This window comes from Papio anubis, unplaced genomic scaffold (genome assembly GCF_008728515.1).
Source record: "Papio anubis isolate 15944 unplaced genomic scaffold, Panubis1.0 scaffold111, whole genome shotgun sequence".
In the NCBI taxonomy this organism is placed as follows: Eukaryota; Metazoa; Chordata; class Mammalia; order Primates; family Cercopithecidae; genus Papio; species Papio anubis.
The window spans coordinates 197281-225140 of NW_022160228.1; the positions used below are offsets into that span (position 1 = coordinate 197281).

The 27860-nt window shown below is 45.7% G+C and overlaps 1 protein-coding gene across 1 annotated transcript; it reads right to left on the reverse strand.

Annotated features, from left to right (window-relative positions):
* Nucleotides 1–1388: 1388 nt before the first annotated feature.
* On the reverse strand, nt 1389–27146 carry LOC116272467 (LIM domain-containing protein 1-like). Its single transcript, XM_031661224.1, has 7 exons — nt 26266–27146; nt 16822–16889; nt 14172–14234; nt 10037–10167; nt 9346–9397; nt 8447–8515; nt 1389–5679 (listed from the first exon to the last, which is right to left on the reverse strand). Exons 1-7 carry the CDS (start codon nt 26294–26296, stop codon nt 5542–5544), a joined length of 552 nt encoding a protein of 183 aa, XP_031517084.1. The 5' UTR covers nt 26297–27146; the 3' UTR covers nt 1389–5541.
* Between the last annotated feature and the right edge of the window lie 714 nt (nt 27147–27860).

Sequence of the window (27860 nt, forward strand, 5' to 3'; positions counted from 1 at the left end):
CTTCACCCTTCTGTGTCTCAGTTGTCTTGTCTATCAAATGAGGGATGATAAAGAACATACAGTCCTTGGAATGTGGTGAGAACACAGGAAATATCAGCTATTACAGTTGCTACTGCTTCATCACAGCATTTAGAACCAGACCAGATACCCCACTGCCCAGTCCCACATGGCTCAATGCCCGAGGCTGACTCTTAGGACTATGCCATCTCCTCCCAACCCCTAGTGCTGGGATGCCTTGCTGGTAACTGGAAAGTGGCCACAGTGGGAATATTTACATTATAGATATCAGCAAATACTCCATATCAGGGCTCTTAAATTTTTTGCCCCAGAAGGGCTGGTTTGCCAGCACACCACAACCCCAGACCACCTTTTACCCTGATTGCATCTTCACCCCTTGCACCATCAATCTTAAGCAAATAGCAGCCCATGTTGGTAAAATCAGACTAGCCGTTCTCTTATCACTTAAAAAGAAAAAAAAAAAAAAAAGAAAGTTTTATTCTGGTGTAAGGTGCCATGACTATCAGCATCCTCACTCCCAGCTTTCCCGTGTCCTTGGCACGTCAGACCTGGTAGCCACAAGGACTAAACTGGAGTCTAGAACAAACTCTTTCCCCACCCCAAGGATTCTAACCACACACTTGGCCCCATCACTCTACAAGTCCCATGTTCCTGCATGTGGCTGTCTCAAAACTGAAGGATCACTCACCTTGAGGATTCTTTGGTCATAACCTCAGAAGAAAAAAAATGGTAACATTCACAAAAGAGACAAAGTGACCTTACATGTCACTGCATGTCACACATCCCAATCTTAAAGGTCCAGTAAAAGAAACTGCTGATTCTTGGGATATGATTCTCTAAGGTCTCTCACATTTTTATACATCTGGTAAGAATAGGCACCTAGTGCCAGGTTCCAGACTTATATTTCCAAGGATGTTTATCTAGTGAACAGTCTTGGATGACAGAGATAGTGTCTGTCTCTGGAGCAAAAGTCAGGCAGGCTTACTGCCCATGATCAAATACCAGGGTTCCCTAAGCATGGGGGTTCCTCTTGTAATGCAGCCCACTGTGTGTGCAGGTCTCACCTGGCCCTCTTCATGAGGCCTGGAGCTTAGGGAACCAGTGCAAATGCTGATAATCTGGTCACTGCTATTGCTATAATACACTGTCCTTTGTCTCTGACCTATGAGTCTCATAACTTCTGCCAGGATCCGTGAATCCATGTGGTGTGCTCACTTTGTTAGCTTGCAAGTAGGGTAAAATCTCATACCCTTCACAGGTTTGATACCCATGTGGTACTTTTAAGAATCCAGAGCTGTAAAAGAACACAAAGTCCAGGTAGCAAAAAGCATTGTTTGCTGACTCCACACACAGAAAAGACCCGGGAAATATAATGTTCAAGGAGCACTTTAATAGTCAACAAATTGATGCAGTTTTGTCACAATACTTTGCATAATTTTATAGTAACAGTAAAATTCTGAATCACTTTATAGTAAAAGGAAAGACACAGAGGAAAATAATTTCCCTGTACAATGAAATTTTCATACACTATATGGAGATTTCCCACATCTGTCAAGTTTTGGCTCAGAATAAAAGATAGCTAATATATTTCACTCTTTTTTCTTTTACTTTTCTTTTCTTTTCTTTTTTGAGACAGAGTTTCGCTCTGTTGCCCAGGTCGGAGTGAAATGGCACCATCTTGGCTCACTGCGACCTCTGTCTCCCAGGTTCAAGTAATTCTCCTGCCTCAGCCTCTCAAGTAGCTGGGATTACAGGCATGCGCCACTATACCTGGCTAATTTTGTATTTTTAGTAGAGACAGTGTTTCACCATGTTGGTCAGGCTGGTCTCTAACTCCTGACCTTAAGTGATCCACCTACCTCAGCCTCCCAAAGTGCTGGGATTATAGGCATGAGCCACTGTGCCTGGCCTTTTTTGTTACTTTTAAAAGTTCCTTCACATAGTAAAGAAATTAGAACTGATTCTTGGCATAAAGGAGGGTACAAAAAAAATTGTGCCAGGTACAGTGGCTAATGGCCGTAATCCCAACACTTTGGGAGGTGGAGGTGGGCAGATCACTTGAGCCCAGGGGTTCCAGACCATCCTGGGCAACACGGTGAAACCTATCTCTATTAAAAATACAAAAATTAGCCAGGGGTGGTCGTACACGCCTGTGGTCCCAGCTACTGAGGCTGAGGTGGGAGGATCAATTGAACCCACTAGGTGGAGGCTGCAGTGAGCTGAGATTGCACCACTGCACTCCAGCCTGGGCAACAGAGTGAGGTCCTGCCTCAAAAAAAAAAAAAATTGGTTTCCTGGCAGATAGAGTTTTAACAAGTGCATCAAGCAGTAATAATTTGTGGTCTTGTGCTCAATTCTCACACATGATCTTTGCAGGGGTCCCAGCAGCCATCACAGCTCGACTTTCACATGCATGGGACACAGCACATAGCAGCAGCCTTGAAAGGACTGCAAAGGGGTGTGAATTCCAAACATTCTCTTAAGTCCTAACATTTCTGTTCTTCATTTTGTGTGACACAAGCCCACAGAAACAAGGTGATGATGGCGCTTGAGGGTGACCAGACCTCCTCAATCATTCCATCAGCCACCCAGGACTCAACAGCAGAAGCTCAGAGGACTCAGCTGAAAGAGGTTTTCACTTGAGCACTAACCACAGAGAAATGGGAAGTGCCATCCTGCTGCCATACGCAGCCGATGGCTGGTTAGGACTAAATGCCCTTCTGTGGTGAGATGAACCAAGACAGCAGATGGGGAAATAACATCAGTGAGAGAGATTACGAATGGATCCTTATATTGCAGGTCAAACTGGGTTGTCTCTTCTCAAACCACCCAGGCAGTTTCTGAATGTCCCAAGATAGGGGTAGGGGAAAAGAAGAAAAAGACAAAACAGGAGACAGTGGGTAAGAAAACCTAAAAGGCACGATGAGGCAAAGGCCTAAGATGAAGGCTGGCTTTAGGATCTGAAATCCGGCCACAATCCTCCTTGTTTTATCTAAAGTCCAAGAATTGTCAAAAAGAAAATCCAGGAGAGCTATTCATTCTAAATTTTAAAACCTTTTCTTCCTGACCTACCAAGTCCTTGTGTTTGCTTTCTAGGCGCCCATAAATACAACCCCATTACAATTCTATTTGGCTAATAATTTATATTTAAAATACCAGGTAGATGAACATCTCTTCATGGCTTTTGTGCAAGGGCCTGAAGTGTGGAGAAAAACAACTGATCGGAGATTCCTACCTGGCACCTTCTCCAGGGAAACTGACAACCAGAGAAATCTGTTGCTAGGATTTCTAGGACATCTGGAAATTCCCTTATTGTTCTTTCTCGACAATATAAAATGGTATATTTGCAAACCTATCTGAATCACCTCAATCTAGGCCACTTAAAAAATTTCATTTAAAAATGTAATCACAGATTTTTAAACTAATTACCCAATTTGCAAACAAATCCCAGCTACTTCTGGTCTTGAACATGGAGCAAAGGTGTGTCAGTAAGGCCAACATTCTTAGGTTGACAGAGACAGGTTAACACATTGGCTGGCTTCATTCACCCCCCTGCCGTGCCCACACTGAGCTGGATGACTTGATGGGAAGAGAGGGTCCCCACCTCAGGGTTCACTTCTGCAACCCCAGCATTCATGGGTTTTCAGGAGGCTCAGCCTGTGAAAAAGAACCAATGACAATGCACACCCTGGCTGAAGTGACATCTGGCCAAAGGATTCCAACAGAATGAATTTCATCAACATGGAAGGGATAATCCACGGCACCAATTCTGTGCTTTTTACAGGCAATGGTTACCAAATGAGTCAAAACATGGCCTAGAAGTAGAGCCAGGCCCAATGAAAAGCCTGAGTTCACACGTACTAGAGGCTCTACTGACCACCCTCAGCAGCCCAGCACCCAGTCCTCTTGCTCTGGGTGCAAGGTGAGGAGGCAGAGTGCACACACCGGCTCCCGTGTCCCCAGCCTGGCTGGCAATGGTAAAATGGGCTGCCTTTCTTTTGCAGCTTCTTCTAATCAAAATACCAAGGGGGTATTGACCTCCAGCCTCAGCGATGTGACTTGCAGCACAAGTTTTACCTCTTCAGTGCACAGAGTGGTCTTGAAATCTTCCCAGTGTGTGGCCCTCCCTCAGCTCCTGCCACCCTGGGGAGCCAGGAAACTGAAATGCATAAGGTAAAAGCACTGAATCTGATCTATTCTCCGCTGACCTTTAGTTACGATCACTCTGCCCTGACCAGCTGGAGTTGGGCCTGTGTGAAGCCAGTGATTTCCAACACACTGAAGAAGACATCTGAGTCCAGTGTGAAAGCCAAATTCCTCCTGAATCTGTGATTTGGTGAAGCTCTATCTGTGAGGTATTTTTTGTGTGTGGAAGACTGAAAGTGAAGGGAAACAACTAAAAAAACAGACAAAAGCAGTGTACCTTATACTGGTTTCTTCCAACATAATGCCTCTGCCAAGAACTGGGCAGGAGAGAAACCAACAAAATGAATATAATAACTTATCCTGAGGCACTCCCTCCCACGCTGGCTTAGAGATCTCGCACACACAAAAACTCTCCTTGTTTATAAGAAGCTGTCTCTCAGTATGCAGGCAGTTCTTCCCAAAAGCCCGTCATTAAATAAGCTAAAAACAGGTGCAAGTGAAGTACCTGCATGGGTTCCTGAGACTTGCCTTGCAGAAGTGGCCTTCCAAGTCACTGACTCTTGAAAACTCCAGAGAAAAACAGCACAAAGACGTGAGCAAAAAAAAAAATCCTGGTGCCTGCACCAAGTTCTTCTCCCAAAGCGTGTTTTACTCACATAGGGCAAATTTCTGTCGGGGCCTCAGCTGCCTTTAGGAGAGTAAGGATTTGCAGGGGCACAGAGAATGCTGTCAGTGTCTAAGGAGGAAACCCTGCCTCACTTATTTCAAATCTTGCCTCTGGTTTTCTAAGCAAATTCGTCTTAGGATACAAAGCACATATTAGAGCTTCCTTCTTGCCTTAATGCAATTCAATTTGCAGCCATTCTGCAGAAGAACTGAAGCTCTTGGGTGAAAAGAAGACTTAAATCATGCCATGATATGTATGGGGGGAGGGGGTATTGGGGTATAGGTATTTTCCTGAAGGAAGAGAAAGGGGTGAATGTATTGGCAGCTGAGCTGTCCCTTCATGGGGATATTGTGAAACAAGCTCAATAAGAACCTCTCCTTCAGAAGCATGAAATGTTCCCAGAGGGGACAGGAGGATTCCTTTGTTGCAATGATGCAACCTCAGGTCATATGCTACGCACATGCTGGAGCGTTTTCCTGAGTAACCTGAGGAAAACGTGGCAACAGAGAAAAGCACTTGGAAAATACACGTAGCAGGCAGATAGTGTTCACCTCCCTGGTTAAAGGAAAGGCACCCCACACATGCTCACAGGAACTCTCCCTTCCAGCCCTCCTCTTCCCCTACCCCACTTCCACCCCAGGGCCCACCGGAAGCAGCAGCAGCAACCCCGGCTCCTCATCCCCTGCCGTGATGTCTGCAAGTGGCTCTGGCTAGAAGTGGTGCTGATGAAGGGCTGTGGACGAGGGTCTCTTCTCCAGCCTCTTCACGTGGCAGGAGTGACAGAACAGGTGGTCCTCCAGCGGATAACAGCGGTGGCCATCTTCATCATTTAGCTCCAGACCACAGTCCTGGGGGGAGGCAGACATGTCCAAGGGAAGCAAATCAAAACAGACTGCAAGACTGACCTGAAGGTCACAGGCCCCAAAATCAGCAGAGGGTGCTGTGTTTTTCTGTATAGGCAGGAAATGCCGGTGCAGAAACACAGCTCCTGCCCAGTGGAGGCCTGTCCAACACAGGAGACACAGCCACACAACACTTGCTGTGAACCACTTAAAATGTGCTGTCAGTGTAAACGCAGATTCCCAAGACTTAGGACAAAAAGAGGATGTAAAAATATCTCATGGGAAAAAGGAATGAGATCATGTCCTCTGCAGGGACATGGATGAAGCTGGAAGCCATCATCCTCAGCAAACTAACACAGGAACAGAAAACTAAACACCACATGTTCTTACTCACAAGTGGGAGTTGAACAATGAGAACACATGGACACAGGGAGGGGAATAACACACACCAGGGCCTGTTGGGAGGTGGGGGCTGAGGAGAGGGAACTTAGAAGATGGGACAATAGGTGCAGCAAACCACCATGGCACACGTATAACGTATACACACCTATGTAACAAACCTGCACACATATCCTATTTTTTTTAGAAGAAATAAATTGTGGAGTTACAAAAAAATCTCATGGGTAATTTTTTTATATTGATTACATGTTCAAAAGATAATATTTGGATTTTTTTTTTCTTTTTTGAGACAGTCTCTCTCTGTCTCCTAGGCTGTAGTGCAGTGGTGCGATCTCAGCTCACTGCAACATCCACCTCCCAGGTTCAAGCAATTCTCCTGCCTTAGTCTCCCAAATAGCTGGGATTATGCACACACCTCCACATCTGGCTAATTTTTGTATTTTTAGTAGAGACAGGGTTTCACCATGTTGGCCAGGCTGATCTTGAACTCCTGACCTCAATTGATCTGCCTGCCTCGGCCTCCCAAAGTGTTGGGATTACAGGTGTGAGCCACCACGCCCAGTGGGATTTTTATTTATTTTTTATTTTTATTTATTTATTTATTTTTGAGATGGAGTCTCACTCTGTCACCCAGGCTGGAGTGCAGTGGCGTGATCTCAGCTCCACTGCAACCTCCGCCTCCTGGGTTCACGCCATTCTCCTACTTCAGCCTCCCAAGTAGCTGGGATTACAGGTGCCCACCACCATGCCCAGCTAATTTTTTTGTATTTTTAGTAGAGACAGGGTTTCACCATGTTAGCGAGGATCGTCTCGATCTCCTGGCCTCGTGATCCGTTCACCTCAGCTTCCCAAAGTGCTGGGATTACAGGCGTGAGCCACAGTGCCTGGTCCTTGACTTTTTATTTTTTTAAGACAGGGTCTTGCTCTGTCACCCAGAGGAGAGTGAGGTGACGTGATCCTATCTTCCTAAGTAGCTGGGACTATAGGCACAGCATGCCTGGCTAATTTTTGTATTTTTAGTAGAGACGGGGTCTCACTGTGTTGCCCATGCTGTTCTCAAACTCCTGGGCTCAAGTGATCCCCCTGTCTTGGTCTTCCAAAGTGCTAAGATTACAGGCACGGGCCCATGCCTGGCTGGATATTTTGAACTGAATAAAATAATTAATCTCACCTGTTTCTTTTAACTTTTTAATTGTGGCTACCAGAAAACTTAAAATGATACCATGACTTTAATTTGTTGCTCTCATATTTATTTCTTTTTTTGAGATGGAGTCTCACTCTGTTGTCCAGGCTGGAGTACAGTAGCACAATCTCAGGTCACTGCAACCTCCACCTCTCGGGTTCAAGCAATTCTCCTGTCTCAGCTTCCCGAGTAGCTGGGACCACAGGTGTGTGCCACCATGCCCACTAATTTTTGCATTTTTAGTAGAGATGGGATTTTGCCATGTTGGCCAGGCTGGTCTCGAACTCCTGACCTCAAGTGATCTGCCAGCCTTGGCCTCCCAAAGTGCTGGGATTGCAGGCGTGAGCCATCGCGCCCGACCCCTTATGTTTCTTTTGGATAGCACTGGTCTAGAAAATGTGGAGAGGCCTGTTGAGCAAATGTCCTCACCTTTTTCTCCTGCAGTGACCTGGGGCACCTGGGGTCCCGCAGCAATGATTCCCACCCATTTCTTCAGTGTTGGCAGTGGGACAAGTCTACATGAGGGACACCCCTGTTCTCTACTCACAAGGTCACCAAATGAATCTAATCTCCTTCCGTGGGTGAATTCACTTAATTGTGGCTGAAATTTCATGGTCACCCTTCACAGGGGCTGGTGAGGGGCGATCCCTAGCTTTCCTAACAGTCATCAGGTACTAGTGCTGCTTCATCCTGGGACACAGGGCAGGAAGGGGCAAGCGGACCCCACCTGCCTTCACACCACCAGCTGACATGCCTGTTTCCAGGAGGGGTTTCCTGATTTCCAGGGCTTGGCTGAGAAACAGGCTTCTGGAAGACAGAACAGCCTACAAGCTGGAGGGGAGGGTGTCCCTTCCCCACATCGCACACCTGTCTGACAATGTGGCCCCCAGACAGGACCTGAAACCCATGCTCTCCAGCACCCTCCTAGCTCTGCAGCTTCAGGTATAGTAGCTCCGACAGTTGCAGGACTTGATAGTTCTGAATGTGCAAAAGAAAGAGTTTTATACCTCGAGCATTTCCATCTTCTCCTACCTCCCCCAAGAACTAGCCTTCACTCCATTTCCTACAGAAGTTCTAGAGGGCTGAACCTTGCCAGAATCTTGTTGACCGCCTCTTGCCGCAGTCAACGCCGGATGCTCTTCTCTTGGATGTCTACAATGGGCTCTGGGGGCCGGGTGGGGAGGGGCCTACCTCGCAGTGGTAACACTCCACGTGGTAGTCTCTGTCCATGGACACGACACGGATGGTCTCATCTGAGCCCTGGGACCAAAGAAAAGCAAGAACACGCCCGAGAGACCTGTTAGGGGCCTGCTGGGTTTGATGTACCACAGGGTGGGGAGGGAAGAGGGTTTTGGGGTAACAAGTAGGTGGCCTTGGGAGGAGAAGGTAATCAGGAGTACTTGTTGGAAAAAGAATACATTTAAGCTGATGAGAGGGAAAGTGGGAGGGACAGGAGCCCTTCCTTCTAGAATGCTGGAGTCAACACTGAAAGAAAGACCTACATGGACACTTATTTTAAAAAATGAATAAAAGACAAGTCTTTCTGCTCATCTGCTAATCTAAGAATTAGTCATCAGGTAAGGGAGTTTGACCTGATCATGGGGACAAACCAGCACAAGAAGGGTACTGGGGCGGGGAAGCCAGTCAACAAGGAGGGGTGAGGACGTGACTTCTCTCAAAGGTGAGTTTTTATTTTTTATTTTTTTTGGAGACTAGGTCTTGCTCTGTCACCCGCTGGAATGCAGTAGCACCATCATAGCTCACTGCAGTCTCAAACTCTTAGGCTCAAGCAGCTAGGACTACAGGCACATGCCACCATGCTTGGCTAATTTTTAACAATTTTCTGTAGAGATGAGGTCTTGCTATGTTGCCCAGGCTGTTCTTAAACTCTAGGCCTCAAGCAATTTTCCTGCCTGCCTAGGCCTCCTAAAGTGGTGGGATTACAGGCGTGAGCCACTGCACCAGGCCAGAGTTGAGATTTTTAAAAGGATACCTTAAAAGATGTAAGGACAGGACATGGATCTTGTAAATGAGCCCAGGGAGATATTCATGTTTTAGACCCTGGGAGCATGTCTGGAAAGGCATCTTACCTCAGGTGGAAGGATGGGAAGCCCACAGGCTGCACACTTGGGGGCCAGCACCCTGCGGGGAGAAACAAAGCAGCAGTAAATGCACACTGTGTTGTTTCTGGGAGCAAAGCCCAGAGTCAGACTTGCACTTGGAATCCACATGGAGCCTTCCTCCAGGCTGCCTCCTGCCCTTTGCTCTCCTCCCTCATAGAATGTCTGGAACCTGGCTCACTTTGTGGAATATGCCTTAGTATCTGTTCCCCAGCTGCAATGAGGACACTGGCTGCCTCTCACTCTTCTGGAGACAGCACTAACCTATTTGTTTACACCCCTCATGGTGCCTAGCACAGGCCCAGGCAAACCAAGACTGGTGGGAACCAGCACTGCATAGGGGCCTTGTGAAGTTAGGTAACGCTGAAGCCACAGCGCTTGGTGGATTCCTCCCGAGGCCTAGCCAGGAATACGATTATTCGTTTTTTGTGCTCTGTTTTTGTTTTTCTCACTAAACATGATTCTTTAACCCATTCCTGTCAACACTGGCATTGACCGACCTCCCAAGATCCCTACTGCACCCCTCAAAACCATTAAGCCTTTGCTGGACTGTGATCTAAGGGCAGCTGGCAAACATAGTTCTGTTGGTTTCTACCGCTCACTCTGCTGAGATCAGCTTGGCCTACACGAATGGGTCCTGTCTGCTCCCGTCCCTTCTTACTTGTGGTAATCTCGGACACAGTAGATCTTGTTCTCCGAGTCCACGGTGAAGGGCACCCCATCCAAACACTCATTACAGACGACACAGCGGAAACAGCCAGGGTGGTAGGACTTCCCCAGGGCTTGCAGGATCTGGAGGACAGGCCAAGACTCAGTGGGGATTATAGGGAAGGATGGAATGGTGGAAGGGCAGAGAAATACATCAGTCCTAAGGATTACATGAGCAGTCACACACGGAGTACACTTACCCCCGAGTTTCACCTAGGAGAAGAGCAAGAGGTGATGGGGTGGGAAAGGCAAGTCTGTTTAGATGAATACACAGAAAAGACCACCTAAGAATCTTTTTCCTGCAGCCTCTCACAGGGTCTCTGAGCTGGGAGGGAAAGAGGGCTCCTTTCCAACCCTCACCCAGAGCAGGAAACTCTTGCACAGTTCTTTAATAGAAAGAGATGCTAAGGGAGGGATGGGCCAATCCCAGGGCCAAAATCCACCACGGAGAAGTGGGAAACGATGCAAAGCAGGGCCACAGAAGGATCCATCCTTCCCAGATTTGGGAAGCAGCAAGTACTTGGAAAAATGAAAAGAAATTCCATGTGGAAATGGCAGAGCTCAAAAGGAACCCCTTCACTTCTGCCTGTTGGGTGCCCCTTCTTGCAGCTTTGACTCTGGAGCCTGATAATTTAGAAGTTCTGACTCAACTTGATGACCTCAAATCCAAGTGTAATAAGTTTCTCTGTTGTTGTTTTTAAATACAATAGAGGGAAAGCCCCACAAACTTCTTCCTCTCAGTGTCATTTAATCTGGATCTGGATGGGATACCTGGAACTGCCAGAGCCAACCTGAAACCAGGACAGATCCAAGACATGGACAGCAGGAAAGAGAAGAGATGGAAAGAACGTCCTTGGTGAGGTCCATAAGTAACTGAATTAACTCATCATGGAACCGCATACTTCCAAGCCTCTTTTTAGGTGAGATAAAATATCATTCCTATGAAGTCAGTGGTCCTCGAAGTGTGGCCCCTGGACCTTCAGCATTAGCATCATCTGGAAACTTGTTAACAATGCACATTCTTGGACCCCATCCCGGATTTCTTGAATCAGAAACTCTGGGGGTAAGGCCCGGCAGTTGGTATTTTAATAGGGTGATTCTGATATATATTAAAGTTGGAGGATCATTGGTTTAGCTCGAATTGAGTCTGGGTTTTTTCTATAATTTGCAGTTGAAAGCATCTTCACTGACTTCTAGGAGATTCATTTCTGCAATTACCTGTGTCATGAAACTTAGCAAAAACAACTGAACTACAGAATCAACATGAGCAAGGTCACACCAAAACATGCATCTGCGAAGAATGTACAGAACGGTCATCAGCATCCAGCAGTGAGAGCCACACAGAAAGCCTTCAAACAGGCTGAAGAAAGAGGATTTTGGATTTAGGGAAGACTTGTCAGTACACTGTGAGACCTGGGGGGAAAGAGATGCTGTGTTCCAGCTCCTTCTCCTGGAAGCCTCAGGCAGATAACTCCACATTGCATAAGCTCCAGCCAGGAAGGCAAGAGGAGGGTGTTGTTCTATTCCAGCTTTCCTCTGAATGCTCAGCTTTCAGGCTTCCTCATTCCCTCTTGGGTTTCACTACCCTTTGAGGGCCCTCTCAATCTGCAGTAAGGCAAAACGGGAAGAACAACTGGCTGGGCTTCCAAAACCCATTTGGTAATTTGGACCTTGGAATGAATTTTCCCCAAGATGAATGCTGTCTTGGCAGAAAGAGATCCTTAAATTAATTTAATCCACATTGTGCCTAAAGTAAGACTGGAAAAAGATGCCATTTCGCTGCATTGTGACCAGCTGTAATACTTTTTTTATGTGAGACTATGCCTGGTTCTAACCTGCAAGCCCAGAATATACCCCTCTATTAACAAAAGGGTATACAGAGAGACAATTTACACAAAGAGTTAGACAGCTGAGGTTCTGTCTACACATTCAGTAAAAGTTTTCAAGTCCTAGAGAAGACCCGAAAGACTGAAGGTTCAATTTCATACTATCCCATATGGTAGAGATCTCACATCAAGAGATGGAGACTATTTCCCCCTCCCCTTGAATCAGAATTGGCTTTGTGACTTTCTTTAATTAACAGAAAGTAGAAGAAACAATGTTCTGAGATTTCTGAGTCAAAGGCTTAAGAAGACTGGTAGCTTCTACTTCCTATCTCTTGTTGTAAGGAAGTCTGAACTAGACTACTAAATGATTAGAGGAGAGGGGCCTGGAGGGTGAGAGGTCATCTTGGATGTTCCAGTTCAACTGTGCTACCAGCTGAACAAAGTAAAGTAAGAGACCCCAGTCAATGCCACACAGAGCAGAAGAATTGGCCTGCTGAACCCTGACCTAAATCCTGACCCACAGCAAGAAGCTTGATGATAAATAAGAAATCACTGTTGTTTTAAACTACAAAGTTTGAGGGTGGTTTGTCATGCAGCAATAGATAAATGACATACCCTGAGGTTATCCAAAGAAGTCTTAGGATTACTAAAACTAAGAACAGGGTATAATCATACTCATAAATTCAGACCATGTTGACTTTTTTTTTTTTTTTTTTTTTGAGACGGAGTCTCGCTCTGTCGCCCAGGCTGGAGTGCAGTGGCCGGATCTCAGCTCACTGCAAGCTCCACCTCCCGGGTTTACGCCATTCTCCCACCTCAGCCTCCCGAGTAGCTGGGACTACAGGCGCCTGCCACCTCGCCCGGCTAGTTTTTTGTATTTTTTTTAGTAGAGACAGGGTTTCACCGTGTTAGCCAGGATGGTCTCGATCTCCTGACCTCGTGATCCGCCTCCCACGAGGTCTTGGCCTCCCAAAGTGCTGGGATTACAGGCTTGAGCCACCGCGCCCGGCCTCCACGTTGACTTCATATGCACTAGGTTTGTCAGGACACTAAAAACAAAGTCAGGCCGGGCGTGGAGTTCTACACCTTGATCTGGGTGGTGGTTACAGGGGTATATGCACATGTGAAAACTCGTTCAGAGGTACACTTAAGATTTGTATCTTTTACTCTGAGTTACTTCTCAATAAAAAGGTAAAATTTAAAATACTAATGATTAGAAATTATCTTCTCTAGAATGAAATTAATGAGTCAGCTTAGAGAGGGATTTAACTCTTTCCAACTAAAAGTATGTTATATAATCATTTCCTCTAATCAGTATATTAAAGAACTTCTTAAAGGCTGATTTACAATGGTGAACAATTTGACCTTGTATTCATTAACCTCATAACCTAACCCTCTAGGAAAAAACTGTCTCCACTGAAGACCTGAAACCCAAGATAACCTCAGAGAGCCAGTGACTGAGCAAGGAATGGAATGTATAAAACCTGGTCCTTGTTCTGCTGTCTCAGAACTAAATGACAGGCCCAAAAAACTCATCTTAGTAATGGTGTGAGCTGGGCACAACACAGGGAGAAAAACTTTGCTCCTCTGGCTTTCTCCATTTGACTCCAAGGTAGCTGAGATTTCTGCAGTAAAAACCGACCGTATTTAGCATCTCACCTGGGATGCCACAAGGATCACAGAGAAGCCAGAGGGAGGCCAGAGGGAGGCCAGTGTGATTCAAACAGCCCAGGGGAGGAGAAAGCATTACCAGAAACATGACATCATGTGCTCTAGATGGTTGAAGACGTTAATTCCAATTAAAGCCAGCAATGCGGGTTCTATTAGATCAAGCAAGCTGCACTTTATAGGGACGTCTTTTTTTTTTTTTTGAGGTGGATTCTCACTCTGTTGTCCAGGCTGGAATGCAGTGGCGCGATCTCGGCTCACTGCAACCTCCGCCTCCCGGGTTCAAGCAATTCTCCTGCCTCGGCCTCTCAAGTAGCTGGGACTACAGGCACACACCACCACTCCCGGATAATTTTTGTATTTTTAGTAGAGACGAGGTTTCACCATATTGGCCAGGCTGGTCTCAAACTCCTGACCTCGTGATCCGCCCGCCTCAGTCTCCCAAAGTGCTGGGATTAAGGCGTGAGCCACTGCGTCCAGCCGTAACCACAAATCGAGATAAGAAACACTGTCCTCAATTATTAATATCTTTTTTCTCTAAACGCCTCCTCCTCCACCTGAGATGCTGTTCTCTTCTTTGGCCGACCTACTCACCATGTCCATGATCAGATGTCCACAAAGAAAACACCTGTCAGCCGACTGCTGGAAACCAGAGTACTGCAGAAGAAAAAGAAAAGAAAGTTAAACCCAGACTGGGAAGACGAATCAGCCACCTCCCTACCAGCCAAGAGGATTATAAGGAATTTCTCAGAAAGATGTGTCACTCTGTGCAGAATTCTGTCATTCCCCAAGTACAACACAGCTGTGGGCTGAGTCACAGAATATTCTCTGCCACAAAAGCCATCACAAATACTAGTACCACTCACTCTAACAATGACTGTGTCTGGGCACCCACAGCATGCCAGGCTCTATGTAAGGGACTGTATATAGAGATGCTTTAATCCCATCTCAGTAGTTCTCAAAGAGCAGTTCCCTGGCATCACTTGAAAGCTTGTAAAAAATGCAAATCCTTGGGCTCCACTCCAGACCTATTGATTTGGAAACTCAGGGGGTGGGTTCTGGCAATCTGTGTTTTCACAAGACTTTCAGGGGATTCTGATGCATTCTCAAACCACCACTCTAATGCTTACGACAATTCTGCAAGGTCTACATTATTACCCAGAATCCTCAAATAGCAGCAGAGGGCAGCTCAGAGAGGTTAAGTGACCTTTTCAAGGTCACACAGCCAACAAACGGTAAGGACAGGAATCAAATTCAACTCCGGTTCTGGTTAATACCTTTTATAGTTAGCTTCAAAGAAACTTGATAATTACCTACTTTACCTTACCTTATCTTACCTAAACACATACACACACAGAGTCTTGAAAGACATGAGGTACTCTCTTCAAAAAACATACTAGATGCTACACACTAGACTAGAAGTTTGGGTATAACAAACACAACTTAACTGGGGGAAACCTAATGAAAGGAAGGTGGGAAAAACGAAAAAGGGAAACTTTCTGCAACTCTACACCATGTGGTGGAGGTTTCTGTCGTCTGGCACCTACGCCCCATTCTGGGGGTAATAGTTCTTTATTTTCATTTGGGATCCAGCCCCCGGCCCCACACCACGTGGCTCCCATCACCATGTGGGCTGGCTCCATGCCAGGGCCCAGGCAGGGCATTGACAGACCTGGTCCATCAGAGCCTTGCATTCCTCCAGTACTGATAGTTTTTCCAAGGGTGGGCATGTGGCCCAGTAAGAGCCAATGAGACTCCATGAGATGTCTGTTGAGGATTCCAAAGGAGGGACTGGCACTCTTGCCCATCGGATATGAAACTGAGAGAACGTAAACTCTGGGGTCCTGCCAACATCTGGCCATCACACAGGACCTGAGACTGAAGCTACCACTGAGACACAGGACCAAAAACTGTGGAGAAAATGACTCCTGAGGCACTGCTGGAATAATTTCCTTTTTACTTAAGCCCGTTTGGGTTTGCTTGTCTGTTTCTGGCCAACAGGAGTCATAATGAATCAACTTTTCAGTGAAAACCAAATAGAGCTTTTCTCCAAGGGAAGGCAGGGAGAAGCTGGCCCTGAGCCCATCTCTGCATCTCACATTCCTCATCCCTGAGATGACAGGGTCATTTCAACCACTATCTATCAAGCACCCACTCTGCATGGCATTGTGTTAGAATCTGCAGGTGTGAAGGTGAAGACACATGTTCTTTTCGCCCTGGGAGCTTTCAGTCAATGGAGGAGAGACTCATAAACAGACATACTGCTCAGGGCTAACAGCCCACAGCCCTGCCAGGGCAGGTCCCGGGCATGGTGGCAGCACAGAGGAGCTCCTCCATTGTGGGAGCAGGAGGGACAGGAAGGCTGTTGGGGGGCTCTGGGAAAATAAAGGGGCAAGACATTGCAAGCAGGGGAAATGGCCCAAGCAAAGGCATGAAGGCATGAGGTTGCACAGGTGTGGGAAGCTGGGGAGTCCAGACCTCGGAGAGCTTCTGAGCGTGCTTCGTACCCTACACATGCTGGGACCAAGCAGGCCAGGTTTATGCCCTATAAGGCCTCTTGATGCGGGGGTGTGGATGCTGTTAAGCTAGGCTGGCTGAGCCATGCCGGAGGTGTGAACGGAGGCAGAACTGTGGAAGACATGGCAGCATAGAGTTCAACGCCTGGCTGCATTCAAGGAGGTGGGGTTGAGGACAAACCTAGGAGGCAATTCTCACAGATCAGGACCCAAGGCAAGGGTCTTGGTTCACACAAGTATGGTGAGCGGCTGGTATGTGAGAGGCTGGGACACAGCCCAGGGCACATGTCCAGGGGCCAGTGGGATGCCAGCCGCTGGCCTCAGAGGTGCGGCAGGGCTAGAGCTCAGGTCTGGGAGTCACTGGCCCATGGATGAACTTTCAGTCCATGGGAGAAGCTAGATTCCCAGAGAGAGTGGGATGAGAAAAAGAGAGCTCAGGTCCCAGTCCAGAGGTCTAAGAGGAGGAGTCCAGGATGGTAGAAGAGGCAGAACTGCAGAAAGCAGCAAGAGGATAGGTCAAGTGACCCCACAGTTTCTTCAAAGTACAAGGCTGTGTGGTTTGCCATTGGCCTCGGGAACACGGCCACCCCCATGCATCTACAGAAGGAAAGGCAGGGCCCCTCTCTCCAGCAGTGCAGCTTCCCTGTGCGCTGGCCCAGGTCCCACCACGCCCCTGCCCTCTGACTCTGGCCAGGACATGCGAGGAGAGGCTGCGGTGACACACTCACCAGGAAGTCTTCTTCACAAAACACTTTGCCGTTGACAAAATAAAAGGCTTTTCCTCTCAGCTTCCGGCCTAAGGAAAAACACACAAAGACAGAGCAAAAAAGAAAAATTTTAATATGCAGTGGAAAAAGCGAAAAGTGAAAAGCAAAATCTTTAGGCAGAAATACACACATAAAAACCGCCAACTGTCAATGACACTTTCCAGCGCCTAAAAGATGCCGTGGCCCTTGGCGAGAGGCAGGCAGGCTGAGGCCGGGAGGAAGGGTGCCCTGGCAGGTGCTATTTGGCAAAAAGACTCAAGGGCTGACTTGGAAGTCATCCTACGCTCACCTTCCAACACCTCCTCTCTGCTTGGAAAGACACCAGCAAAGCATTTGGTGGCGGGACAGCAGAGGCAACACAAGAGGGCGTCTGGGCAAGTCTCTCATGAAGATGCAGTTTCCCACAGGCATTTAGGATAGTCACCTTGGACGTATGCTCCAGGACCACTGTGACTGCCTATCAGGAGAGTCCTATACATTGGTTAACTATTATTTTCCTACCTTTTTCTCGCCTAAACTGTAGAAAACACACATTGTTGGGAGGATATTTTTGTTTTCTCTTGACCTAAAACGAGTAAGCAGGAGTGGGAGAAGTTCAAAGCACCCTGATTCCCTGCAGGGAACTCTTGCTTCCATAAGGCTAACACAGGCAAACACCCTTTATCAGTCCCTCTCATCTCTTATGGAAAACACAATGGGGCTGTGAGCTCAAGGTCGGCAGAGGCATCATTAGGGTGTCCCGGGATCCCCTACTTGGCAGTATTCACAGATCTGAGGGCATTTCCAGTGCCAGGCTCAACACATACTCAACAGGCAATGTGGGGGCTTCAGAAACTGAATGAACTCTCCGCAAAAAGTTAAACAAGCCCTTTGGGGCCAGGGTTCACAACATGAAAGTAAAATCACCAATGTCACAAACAGTGCCCGAGATACAGAGAAACCCACCAGAAAAACGCTGGCTGCCCTCGCCTGGTGACGCCCACAAGAGGCAAAGCAGTGCAGAGCAGATAGCGACAAGACTGTCAAAGAACACTCCTCAGACCTCAGAGAGGACCCTGAAAGCATCAATGCAGCGGAAAAGGCATAAAAAAGGAAGTAACTTTAACTACAAATACAAAAACCTCCAGATGGATGAAAGCCCTAAGTATAAAAAACAGAAACTAGTATAAGAAACTACAGGCTGGAATCCCAGCACTTTGGGAGGCCAAGGTGGGTAGATCACAAGGTCAGGAGATGGAGACCATCCTGGACCAACATGATGAAACTCCAATTCTACTAAAAATACAAAAATTAGCTGGGTGTGGTGGTGCATCCCTATAATCCCAGCCACTTGGGAGGCTGAGGCGGGAGAATCGCTTGAAGCCGGGAGATGGAGTTTGCAGTGAGCTGAGATCGTGCCACTGCACTACAACCTGGCAACAGAGCAAGACTCCGTCTCAAAAAATAAATAAATAAATAAATAAAAGAAAAGAAAAAGAAAAAAAGAAACTGCAAGCTTTTTAATTTTCTATTTTGTGATATTTTATTTATTTTTATTATAAGAAAAGAAAGTCTGACTTTGGCATGGAGAAGGATTTTGTAGATAAGACATAAAAAGCACGTCGCATGAAGGTTGACTGAACAATAGACATCAAAAATGTAAACTTCTATATAAGAAAAAAGAGCATAAGCAAGGTTTAAAAGATGAAAATGCTGCAAATCCAGCCTGCTCCCCAGCAAGGAGGCAGAGGCAAGGGTCCCAGGACAGGGCTTGAGGCCGCATGGAGAGCAGTGGAGACGGAGGAGGCAGAAGTGCTCAGCTGTCCTGGCTGCAGGTGAGACATGGAGGCGGGAACGGAGGTGCTGAAGAGCCAAGAGACTAAGGCTAGGAAAGAAATGAGGACTCTTGGCTGACCACCCACTTTCATGCCTCTGTGCTTTGCTTAACTGGATGGCCCTTTCCTTCAGACCTGGCCAGACCCTTCTGATATAGTTTACATATTTGTCCCCACCCAAATCCCATGTTGAAATGTAATCTCCAATGCTGGAGGTAGGGCCTGGTGGGAGGTGATTGGATCATGGAGTGGTTTCTCATGGTTTAGCACCATCTCCCTTGGTGCTGTTGTGGTGATAGGGAGTTCTCGTGAAATCTGGTCGTTTAAAAGTGTACAGCACCTCCCACTCTCCCTCTCTTCCTCCTGTTCCAGCTACATGAGGTGCTTGCTCCCCCTTTGCCTTCCGCTGTGACTGTAAGTTTCCTGAGGCCTCCCCAGAAGCCAAGCAGATGCCAGCATATGCTTCCTATATAGCCTGCAGAACCACGAGCCTCTTTTCTTTATAAATTACCCAGTCTCAGGCATTTCTTTGTAGCAATGCAAGAATGGACTAATACATCTTCTTTGCTGTGGTGGTCATTGCTACCAGATCTAGTGTTGTCTGAATGTTTCCCCAGCCCTCCTGTTGGTTCCTGTAGGACTTTTTAATACTTTGAGTATATGCTACATTCCTTGAGGATATAGCTAAGTCAGCGTCATACTTGGAGGGGAGGGCTTGGCAATACTCTAACAGAGTGCAGTACATGTTGAGTTAAAGAAAAGGAAGAGTAAGCCATGGATCAGAAGATGGCCAAAGCACATATAAAATGGTATTAGTAACTGGGCAGGCACAGTGGTTCATGCCTATAATCCCAGCATTTTGGGAGGCTGACACGGTAGGATCACTTGAGATCAGGAGTTTGGGACGAGCCTGGCCAACATGGTGAAACCTCGTCTCTACAAAAAATACAAAAATTGGCCCCGCGCAGTGGCTCAAGCCTGTAATCCCAGCACTTTGGGAGGCTGAGGCGGGCGGATCACCTGAGGTCAGGAGGTCAAGATCAGCCTGGCCAATATGGTGAAACCCCACCTCTACTAAAAATACAAAAAAGTTAGCTGGGCATGGTGGCATGCACCTGTAACCCCAGCTACTCGGGAGGCTGAGGCAGGAGAATTGCTTGCACCTAGGAGGTGGAGGTTGTAGTGAGCCGAGATCGTGCCACTGCACTCCAGCCTGGGTGACAGAGGGAGACTCTGTCTCAAAAAAAAAAAAAAAAAAAAAAATTAGTCGGGCATGGTGCCACGCACCTGTAGTCCTAGCTACTTGGGAGTCTGAGGCAGGAGAATCATTTGAACCCAGGAGGTGGAGATTGCAGTGAGTCAAGACTGGGCAACAGGGCAAGATTCTGTCTCAAAAATAAATAAATAAAATAAATTAAAATGGTATTAGTACCTAAGACACAAAGAACACCAATGAATCAATAAGAAAAAGATAAATAACCCAATGGGGGAAATGAGCAAAGGGCAGGAAGAGAAAGTGCATAGAATAGAAAACCTGTTATACCTTAGGCAACAACCAGGATTATTAATCATAACCCCAATATCTATAATAAAAAGATGCTCTACCCTATCAACAATCAGGATAATGCAAACTAAAACCACAATGAGATTCTATCTCACTTTCACAGACCGGCAAAAATTACTAAATCTAACAGCATGTCTTGGAAGGTGTGGGACAAAAGGAGCCCTTTCACACCGGTGGGAGTGTCATCCACTGGGATAACTACTTGGGAACAATTTGTCAAGGGCCAATAGATCTGAAAACCCACATAATCCACAACGCACTTCTAAGGTTGCTCCTTGAAAAGATTAACCAAATATGCATGAGGACAGACATGTATGGATGTTCACGGCAATGTTGTTATGGAAAAACTACAGGCATCTTCAGTGTTCACTAGATATGAGAATTGATAAATAGACAAAGAAACTGGAGCTATATTTACTAGATGTGATACCAGACAGTAGTCAAAATGAAAGGACTAGATCTATGCATATCATTATTAATTGAACTGAACACCAGTGCAAATAAGGCAAAATGCCTGAACATACACCAGTGATCGTATATGTGTAAGTTTGAGTGTGCACACACATACACAAACTAGTACTGTTTTTTTGTTTTGTTTTGCTTTGTTTTGTTTTGAGATGGAGTGTCGTTCTGTCGCCCAGGCTGGAGTGCAGTGGCACAATCTCAGTTCACTGCAACCCCTGCCTCCCAGGATCAAGTGATTCTCCTGCCTCAGCCTCCTGAGCAACTGGGATTACAGGCACTCACCACCACACCCGGCTAATTTTTGTATTTTTAGTAGAGACGGGGTTTTGCCACCTCTAAAGAAATGGTGGCCAGGCTGGTCTCAAACTCCTGACCTCAAGTGATCCACCCACTTCAGCCTCCCAAAGTGCTGGGATTACAGGTGTGAGCCACCATGCCCGGCCACAAACTAGTACTATACGTTTTTTATTGATAGTAGTATATATGGTAACAGTAGGAAAATTTCAATTCATAATAGCAGCTGCCCTAGGGAAAGAAGGGAGAGGATGGGAAAAGGAATCAAGATGATTCCAATTTTTATATAACATTTTATTTCCTTTATAAAAATACAGAACCAAAGCTACAATGTAAAAATGTCTGTGCATTCTGGATGATAGGTAAATAAGGATTATTTCCTATAGTACTTTCCAGTAGGTTTTAAAATACACACACAATTTTTATATAATATTTAATTTCCTTTATAAAAAATACCAAACCGAAACTACAATGTAAAAATGTCTGTGCATTATGGGTGATAGATAAATAAGGATTATTTCCTATAGTTCCTTCCAGTAGGTTTTACACACACACACACACACACACACACATTTTCGTGAAACACCATAAACCAAAAGGCAATAACAAACTAGAGCAAACATCTATACTGTATGACAGAAAAGGATTTAACTCTAACATGACAATAACTCAGGTAACATTCCCATATAAAAAATGGGTAAAGAATAGGCAGACAAACCACAAAAGAAGTATAAATGATCAATAACTATAAAATAAAATCTTTAGCTTTCCTCATGATTTAAAAAATATTGCTGCCGGTCACAGTGGCTCACATCTGTAATTCCAACACTTTGGGAGGCCAAGGTGGGAGGATCATTTGAACCCAGGAGCTCAAGACCACCCTAGGCAACACAGCAAGATCTCATCTCTATGAATAATAATAATAATAATAAAAAATTAGCTAGGTGTAGTGGGGCATGCCTGTAGTCCTAGCTACTTAGGAGGCTGAGCTAGGAGGATCACTTGTGCCTAGAGATTGAGGCTGCAGTGAGCTGAGATCACACCTGTGCACTACAGCCTGGGTGAAAGAGTGAGACTCTGTCCCTCCAAAAACAAACAAACAAACAAAAACAAAAAACCCTATGCTTTACCTATGGGACTAGCAAAGCTTAGAAAGAATGATAACCCCAGTGTTAGTAACAACATAGACAAACAGATACTTGTTCACACTCTGCAAGGGATAGCATAAGCTGAAACAAGCTCTTAGGAGAGAAATTTGGTATTAAAAGTCAGTGGAATTTAGAAAGTTCAGATATTTTCTCCCCAAAAATTCTATTTCAGGAATTTATCCTAGGGAAATCATCATCTCAGTTTTATTTATAATAGGTTGCTAAAAATGAGCATCAAATGTCCAACTCCTATTAAATGATGACCCATCCACATGTTGGAATATTATGCAGTCATAAAAAGATTGTTTTCCAAAAAAAGATTTATTGACAGGGAAAAATACTTAAAATATTTTAAAGGAAGTATACAAGTGTGTGGGTTACAGTTATGAACACATTTACACATATGATGGCAGAATTATGTGTACACTCATACACATAAGATGTACACCAAATTTTAAGTCATTATCTTTGAGTGTAAGAAATAGGTGATTTTCAATTACTGTTTTTTCCTGCAATAATTATGCATTATTTTTATAACCTGAAACGCAGTTTAACGGAGTAGGGGAATGTGGGTGGGGCTGCGTGGAAGGGGCAATAGGACTTACACAGAAGGCCGCAACTCTTTAGGTCTCCAAAGCTGCTCGCCTGTCCTCCCCTCAAAGTTACTGTTGCCCTCTCTTCTAGAAGGTCCCCACCCTTGAACATTCACAGTATTTTCTGACTCTCTAAACTGGGGTACCGAGAATGTCTACCTACAGCTGGATGATCTCAGGGTTCATCAGCAGAACCCCCTTGACAGCCATGGACATTAATTTGTTATTTTACTTAAACTTTCCTCTCTATAAAGGGACTCCAGAGAACTCGAAGTTTTAGAAAAGAAAATGAGAACTAACTAGAGTATCTTTCCTATGTTTTTCCCACATCGGACACCTACCCAGGTGACAGCTGATCTGCTGCCCTCAGTCCCTCCCCAGGAACAAGGTGACGAGGACACAAACAGCCCACCTGGATGGGCGCAGTGGCTCACGCCTGTGATCCCAGCACTCTGGGAGGCTGAGGCAGGTGGACCCCTTGAGGTCATGAGTTCGAGACCAGCCTGGCCAACATGGCAAAACCCCATCTCCACTAAGAATACAAAAATTAGCTTGGTATGGTGGCATGTGCCTATAATCCTAGCTACTTGGGAGGCCGAGGTAGGAGAATCGCTTCAACCTGGAAGGCAGAGGCTGCAGTGAGCTAAGATCGTGCCATTGCACTCCAGCCTGTATGACAGAATGAGACTTCGTCGGGGGGCGGGGGGGGCGGGGGGTGCGGGGAAAGACAGCCCACCTAAGAGGAGCTGCTCAACCAGAAAGCAAAACTATTCACACACTGTCTGATCACAAACAAAGTCCAAATCTTTATTTGTGGAGCTCCCCAGTTTCACCGCTTCCTTCTCGGAACTCCGGCAGGGTAAACTCATTTCTGATGAGAGGAAAGGAGGTGGGGCTGCAGTTGCAGACAGGGTCCCTAGAGGGAGCGAGGAGGCCGCCAGGAAAACAGAAGGAAGCCGCCAGGAAAACGGCAGGAAACGGAAGGAGGCCGCCAGGAAACGGAAGGAGGTAGGAAACGGAAGGAGGCCGCCAGGAAACGGAAGGAGGCCGCCAGGAAAACGCCAGGAAATCAGAAGCCCAAGCGCAGGACTTCAGAGCTTGGGCTTCTGATCCAGTGTATGGAGAACACAGCAAACAGCACTCTGGTTCCAGGAATGGGGTTAGCAAGTTCTAAGGAATCTGAGCTGGAAATCAATGTTTTGTGTAATAGGGCGAAGATCACCTCTATTCCAAAAATCACAGAGGAAGATCACTGAACATGCAGAAGCACTGAACCTTCTAGTGTTAAGAAACAAATTAAACAGGAGCCTTTTCACCCATGAGATCAACAAAGATTTTTTAAGAGTTTGTGATTGTTGTCACTGCATATTTTCATAAGCTACTGCTGAGAGTGTAAGATGATAAACTCTCCCTGGAAGGGAAACTTTAAAATGTTTATCTCTGACTCAGTGAGGTTATCTGAGACAGTTTTGGGAAAGAATTTTAAAAAGTGAATAAATATTTACTTAGATCCAAATTGGCAGCCCTAGAGGAACGGTTACATAAACCAGAGTACATATACATGATGAAATGTTACATAGCTATTTAAAATGTCATTTAAATCGTGTTGTAGTGATGTTGGAAAATGCCTATACTACAGAAGGATAGCATATATATGTTTGGGGTTTTTTTGAGATGCAGCCTGACTCTGTCACCCAGGCTGGAGTGCAGGGGCGCAATCTGCAGCCTCAGCCTCCCAGGCTCAAGGAATCCTCCCACCTCAGCCTCCTGAGTAGATAGGACTACAGGTGTGCACCACCACAACTGCCTAATTTTTGCATTTTTTGTAGAGACAGGGTTTCTCCATGTTGTCTAAGGCTGGTCAACAACTCCTGGGCTCAAGTGATCAGTCCATCTCGGCCCTCCAAAGTTCTGGGATTACAGGTGTGAACTACTGCACCCATACTGAAAATATATTAATAAGTGAAAAAAGCAAACTTGACAAGTGTATTTATAGTACAATTCCATTTCAGTAATTTGCAGATACCATTGATATGCAAAAGGGAAAAAAAACCAAACAGTGGTTAACACTGGTAGAAGTATAACAGTGAAACATCACTTTCTACTCCATATACTTTAATATTTTAAATTTTCTTTCTAGTATTAGGTACAGTGACAGATGGTATTAGAGAGAAATTTCACTTTACTTCATACATTTCTAGATTAAATTTTTCTAGAAATATGTATAATATGAAAAAGAATACTTTTAATTTTAAAAGAAAACCCTTACATTATAATGTGAAAAGTAAAAAAGCAAGATTTAAAAATTGTGTATCTCAACTATATAAAGAAGAAATTCAAAGAAAAAAGACTGGAAAGGAAATCTGCCCATGAGTGGCAGCGCCTCTGAGTGGACATATTTAGAATCTGCACGGTAAGGCTGGGCACGGTGGCTCATGCCTGTAATCCCAGCACTTTGGGAGGCCAAGGCGGGCGGATCACCTGAGATCGGGAGTTCAAGACCAGCCTGACCAACGTGGTGAAACCTCGTCTCTACTAAAAATACAAAATCAGCCAGGCATGGTGGGGCATGCCTGTAGTCCCAGCTACTCAGGAGGCTGAGGCAGGAGAATCACTTGAACCCAAGAGGTGGAGGCTGCGGTGAGCTGAGATCAAGCCATTGCACCCCAGCCTGGGCAACATGAGCAAAACTCAGTCTCCCAAAAAAAAAAAAAAAAAGAATCTGCATGGTGGAGGGGATGGTTTATTTCCTAGTTGTTTGCTTCTATATACTTCACTACACTTTCCCAAACATTTACCAATGAGCAGGTGTTGCTCTGATTATCGTTTAAAAAACTGCCCAGCTGGCTAGATAAGTCCTCTTGCTGCCAGCTCCCACAGCTGCAAATTCCCATGTCCAGACTTAGGAGGCCAGTACAGGGGCCTGGGGGACTACGTCGGATTTTCCTTTATTCCAAATTTTTAAAAACTGAGACTCCCCCACTGACCTAAGAGGGTGGGGCTTAGTTTGCTCTGAAGAAGTCACACTTCATTTTTCACTTCAGTTTTGAAAGACCAACTGAATTTAGAAACTGGACAGTGCATCAAAATATATTTGTTTGTATTCTGAGTGGGAGAAAAGCCTAACATCTACTGAATGTCTTCTGTGGTCTAAGTACTATGTTTAGGGCTTACACATATATTTTTAAATGCTTGAAAACTTTGACGCATAGGTTATTGCATCACCGCACCTTCTGGCCCTGTACTGCCACATGCCTTTTACGGAAGAAACTCACGAAGTCATTTCCTACTCAAAGCCATCACCTACTCCAGCGAGCATGGGAAGGGTTCAGTAAAGAGTGAGGCAGAAATCAAACACATCACATGTCAATGTCAAGGAGCAGCACAAGGATACAGGAATTGATTATTTTGGGGAATCACTTGAAATCACACCCAAAGATTACGCCTAACTTTCTGGAGTAAAAATATGATACTTATGAGTTACACATTATCATTTTCATTTCATAAGTGAGGAAATTGAGGCTTACCCAGGTAGCTGTGCTTGTTCCACTGCACCATGAGGCCATCTAGCAGTATTTAATGCTTGTTGGATGCACACCTATACGCAGAATCCAGTTTCTCTCTTCTGCCACGAAACAGGACAGGACTTTCTTTTTTTTTTTTTTTTTTTTTTTTTTTGAGAGAGGGTCTTGTTCTGTTGCCCAGGCTGGAGTGCAGCGGTGCAATCATAGCTCACTGAAGCCTCGAACTCCTGGCCTCAGCAATCCTCCCATCTTGGCCTCCCAAAGCGTTGAGATTACAGGTGTGAGTTACCACATCTGGCCAGAAAAGGGAGTTTTCATTCAAGCACTTTCTAGGTACTGGGCCCTTTGCTTGCCTCATGTCTCACTTAAGTGTCATCAACAATTCTGTAAAAACTCCTTGTGATGACAGGCATTTGGATGTAACTTGACAGGTAACCTTCCACTTGGAGACAGGCTAAAGTTTGTATCTTTGGAGAAAGGGGGTTGCTGAGAGGAGGCTGAGGCCAGGTAGGAAAAGCAAGCAACCTGGTGCTGAGAAGCAGGGAGGCAGAAAAGGTATTCTCCAGGCTGAATCACCCTAGATCTGGCCAATGGAACAGATGCCAACTGACCTGAAAATTCCTGGAATCACTGCCACTGTCCTGGAAGTTCCAATCAAGAGCAGGATCCAGAATCCTCCTTATTGATATTTAAGCTAGAGCACCCAACCGCCACTAGGTGGTGCTAAACCACAGCCAGGACAAGGACAGACTGAAGCAGCACAACTTTCCCCAAGCGGGCCAGCCCTGGAGGCCTGCTTGAGTCATTTCATTAATCTTGCAATAATGTGCCCTGATGTTTGGGCAGCTGAAACTCACTTGTTGGCCGGGCGTGGTAGCTCAAACCTGTAATCTCAGCACTTTGGGAGGCTGAGGTGGGCGGATCACGAGGCCAGGAGGCCGAGACTGTCCTGGCCAACATGGTGAAACCCCGTCTCTACTAAAAATACAAAAATTAGCTGGGTGTGGTGGTGCGCACCTCTAATCCCAGCTGCTGGGGAAGCTGAGGCAGGAGAATCGCTTGAACCCGGGAGGCAGGGGTTGCAGTGAGCCGAGACTGCACCACTGCACTCCAGCCTGGCAACAGAACGAGACTCCGTCTCAAAAAAAAAAAAAAAAAAGAAAAGAGAAAAAAGAAATTCACTTATTGCATTATGGTCAAGTTACTGATGCTTTTTTTTAATGATGGAGAAACAAAAGCTAAAGAGGTTAAATTTACCTATGTAGCTAAAAATTAAATAGAAGAGTTGAGATTTGAACCCAAGTCTCTCTCGTGCAAGTCAACACTCTTTCCACCACTCTATACTGTCTCTCTTGTTGTCTATTCCAAAAGGAATATCTCTCAGACTAAGGGGAATGTCTTAGTCGTTTTAGGCTGTTAGAACAAAATACCATAAACTGAGTAGCTTAAACAATAGACATTTATTTCTCCCAGCTCTGGAGGTTGGAAGTCCAACATCAGGGTGCTAGTAGGGTCAGGTTCTTAGTGAGGATCCAGTTCCTGATTTACAGATGGCTGTCTTCTTGCTATGTTCTCACATGGCGGAAAGGGAACTAACT

Excerpts from the sequence above, each read along its gene's own strand:
- LOC116272467 (XM_031661224.1), bottom strand. The coding sequence starts at position 26,296 with ATGGTGCAGTGGAACAAGCACAGCTACCTGG. Across the intron at positions 9,398-10,036 it reads TGTGTCCGAGATTACCACAA|GGTGCTGGCCCCCAAGTGTG; the intron begins GTAAGAAGGGAC and ends TTCTCCCCGCAG. Across the intron at positions 8,516-9,345 it reads TTCCCATCCTTCCACCTGAG|GGCTCAGATGAGACCATCCG; the intron begins GTAAGATGCCTT and ends CTTTGGTCCCAG.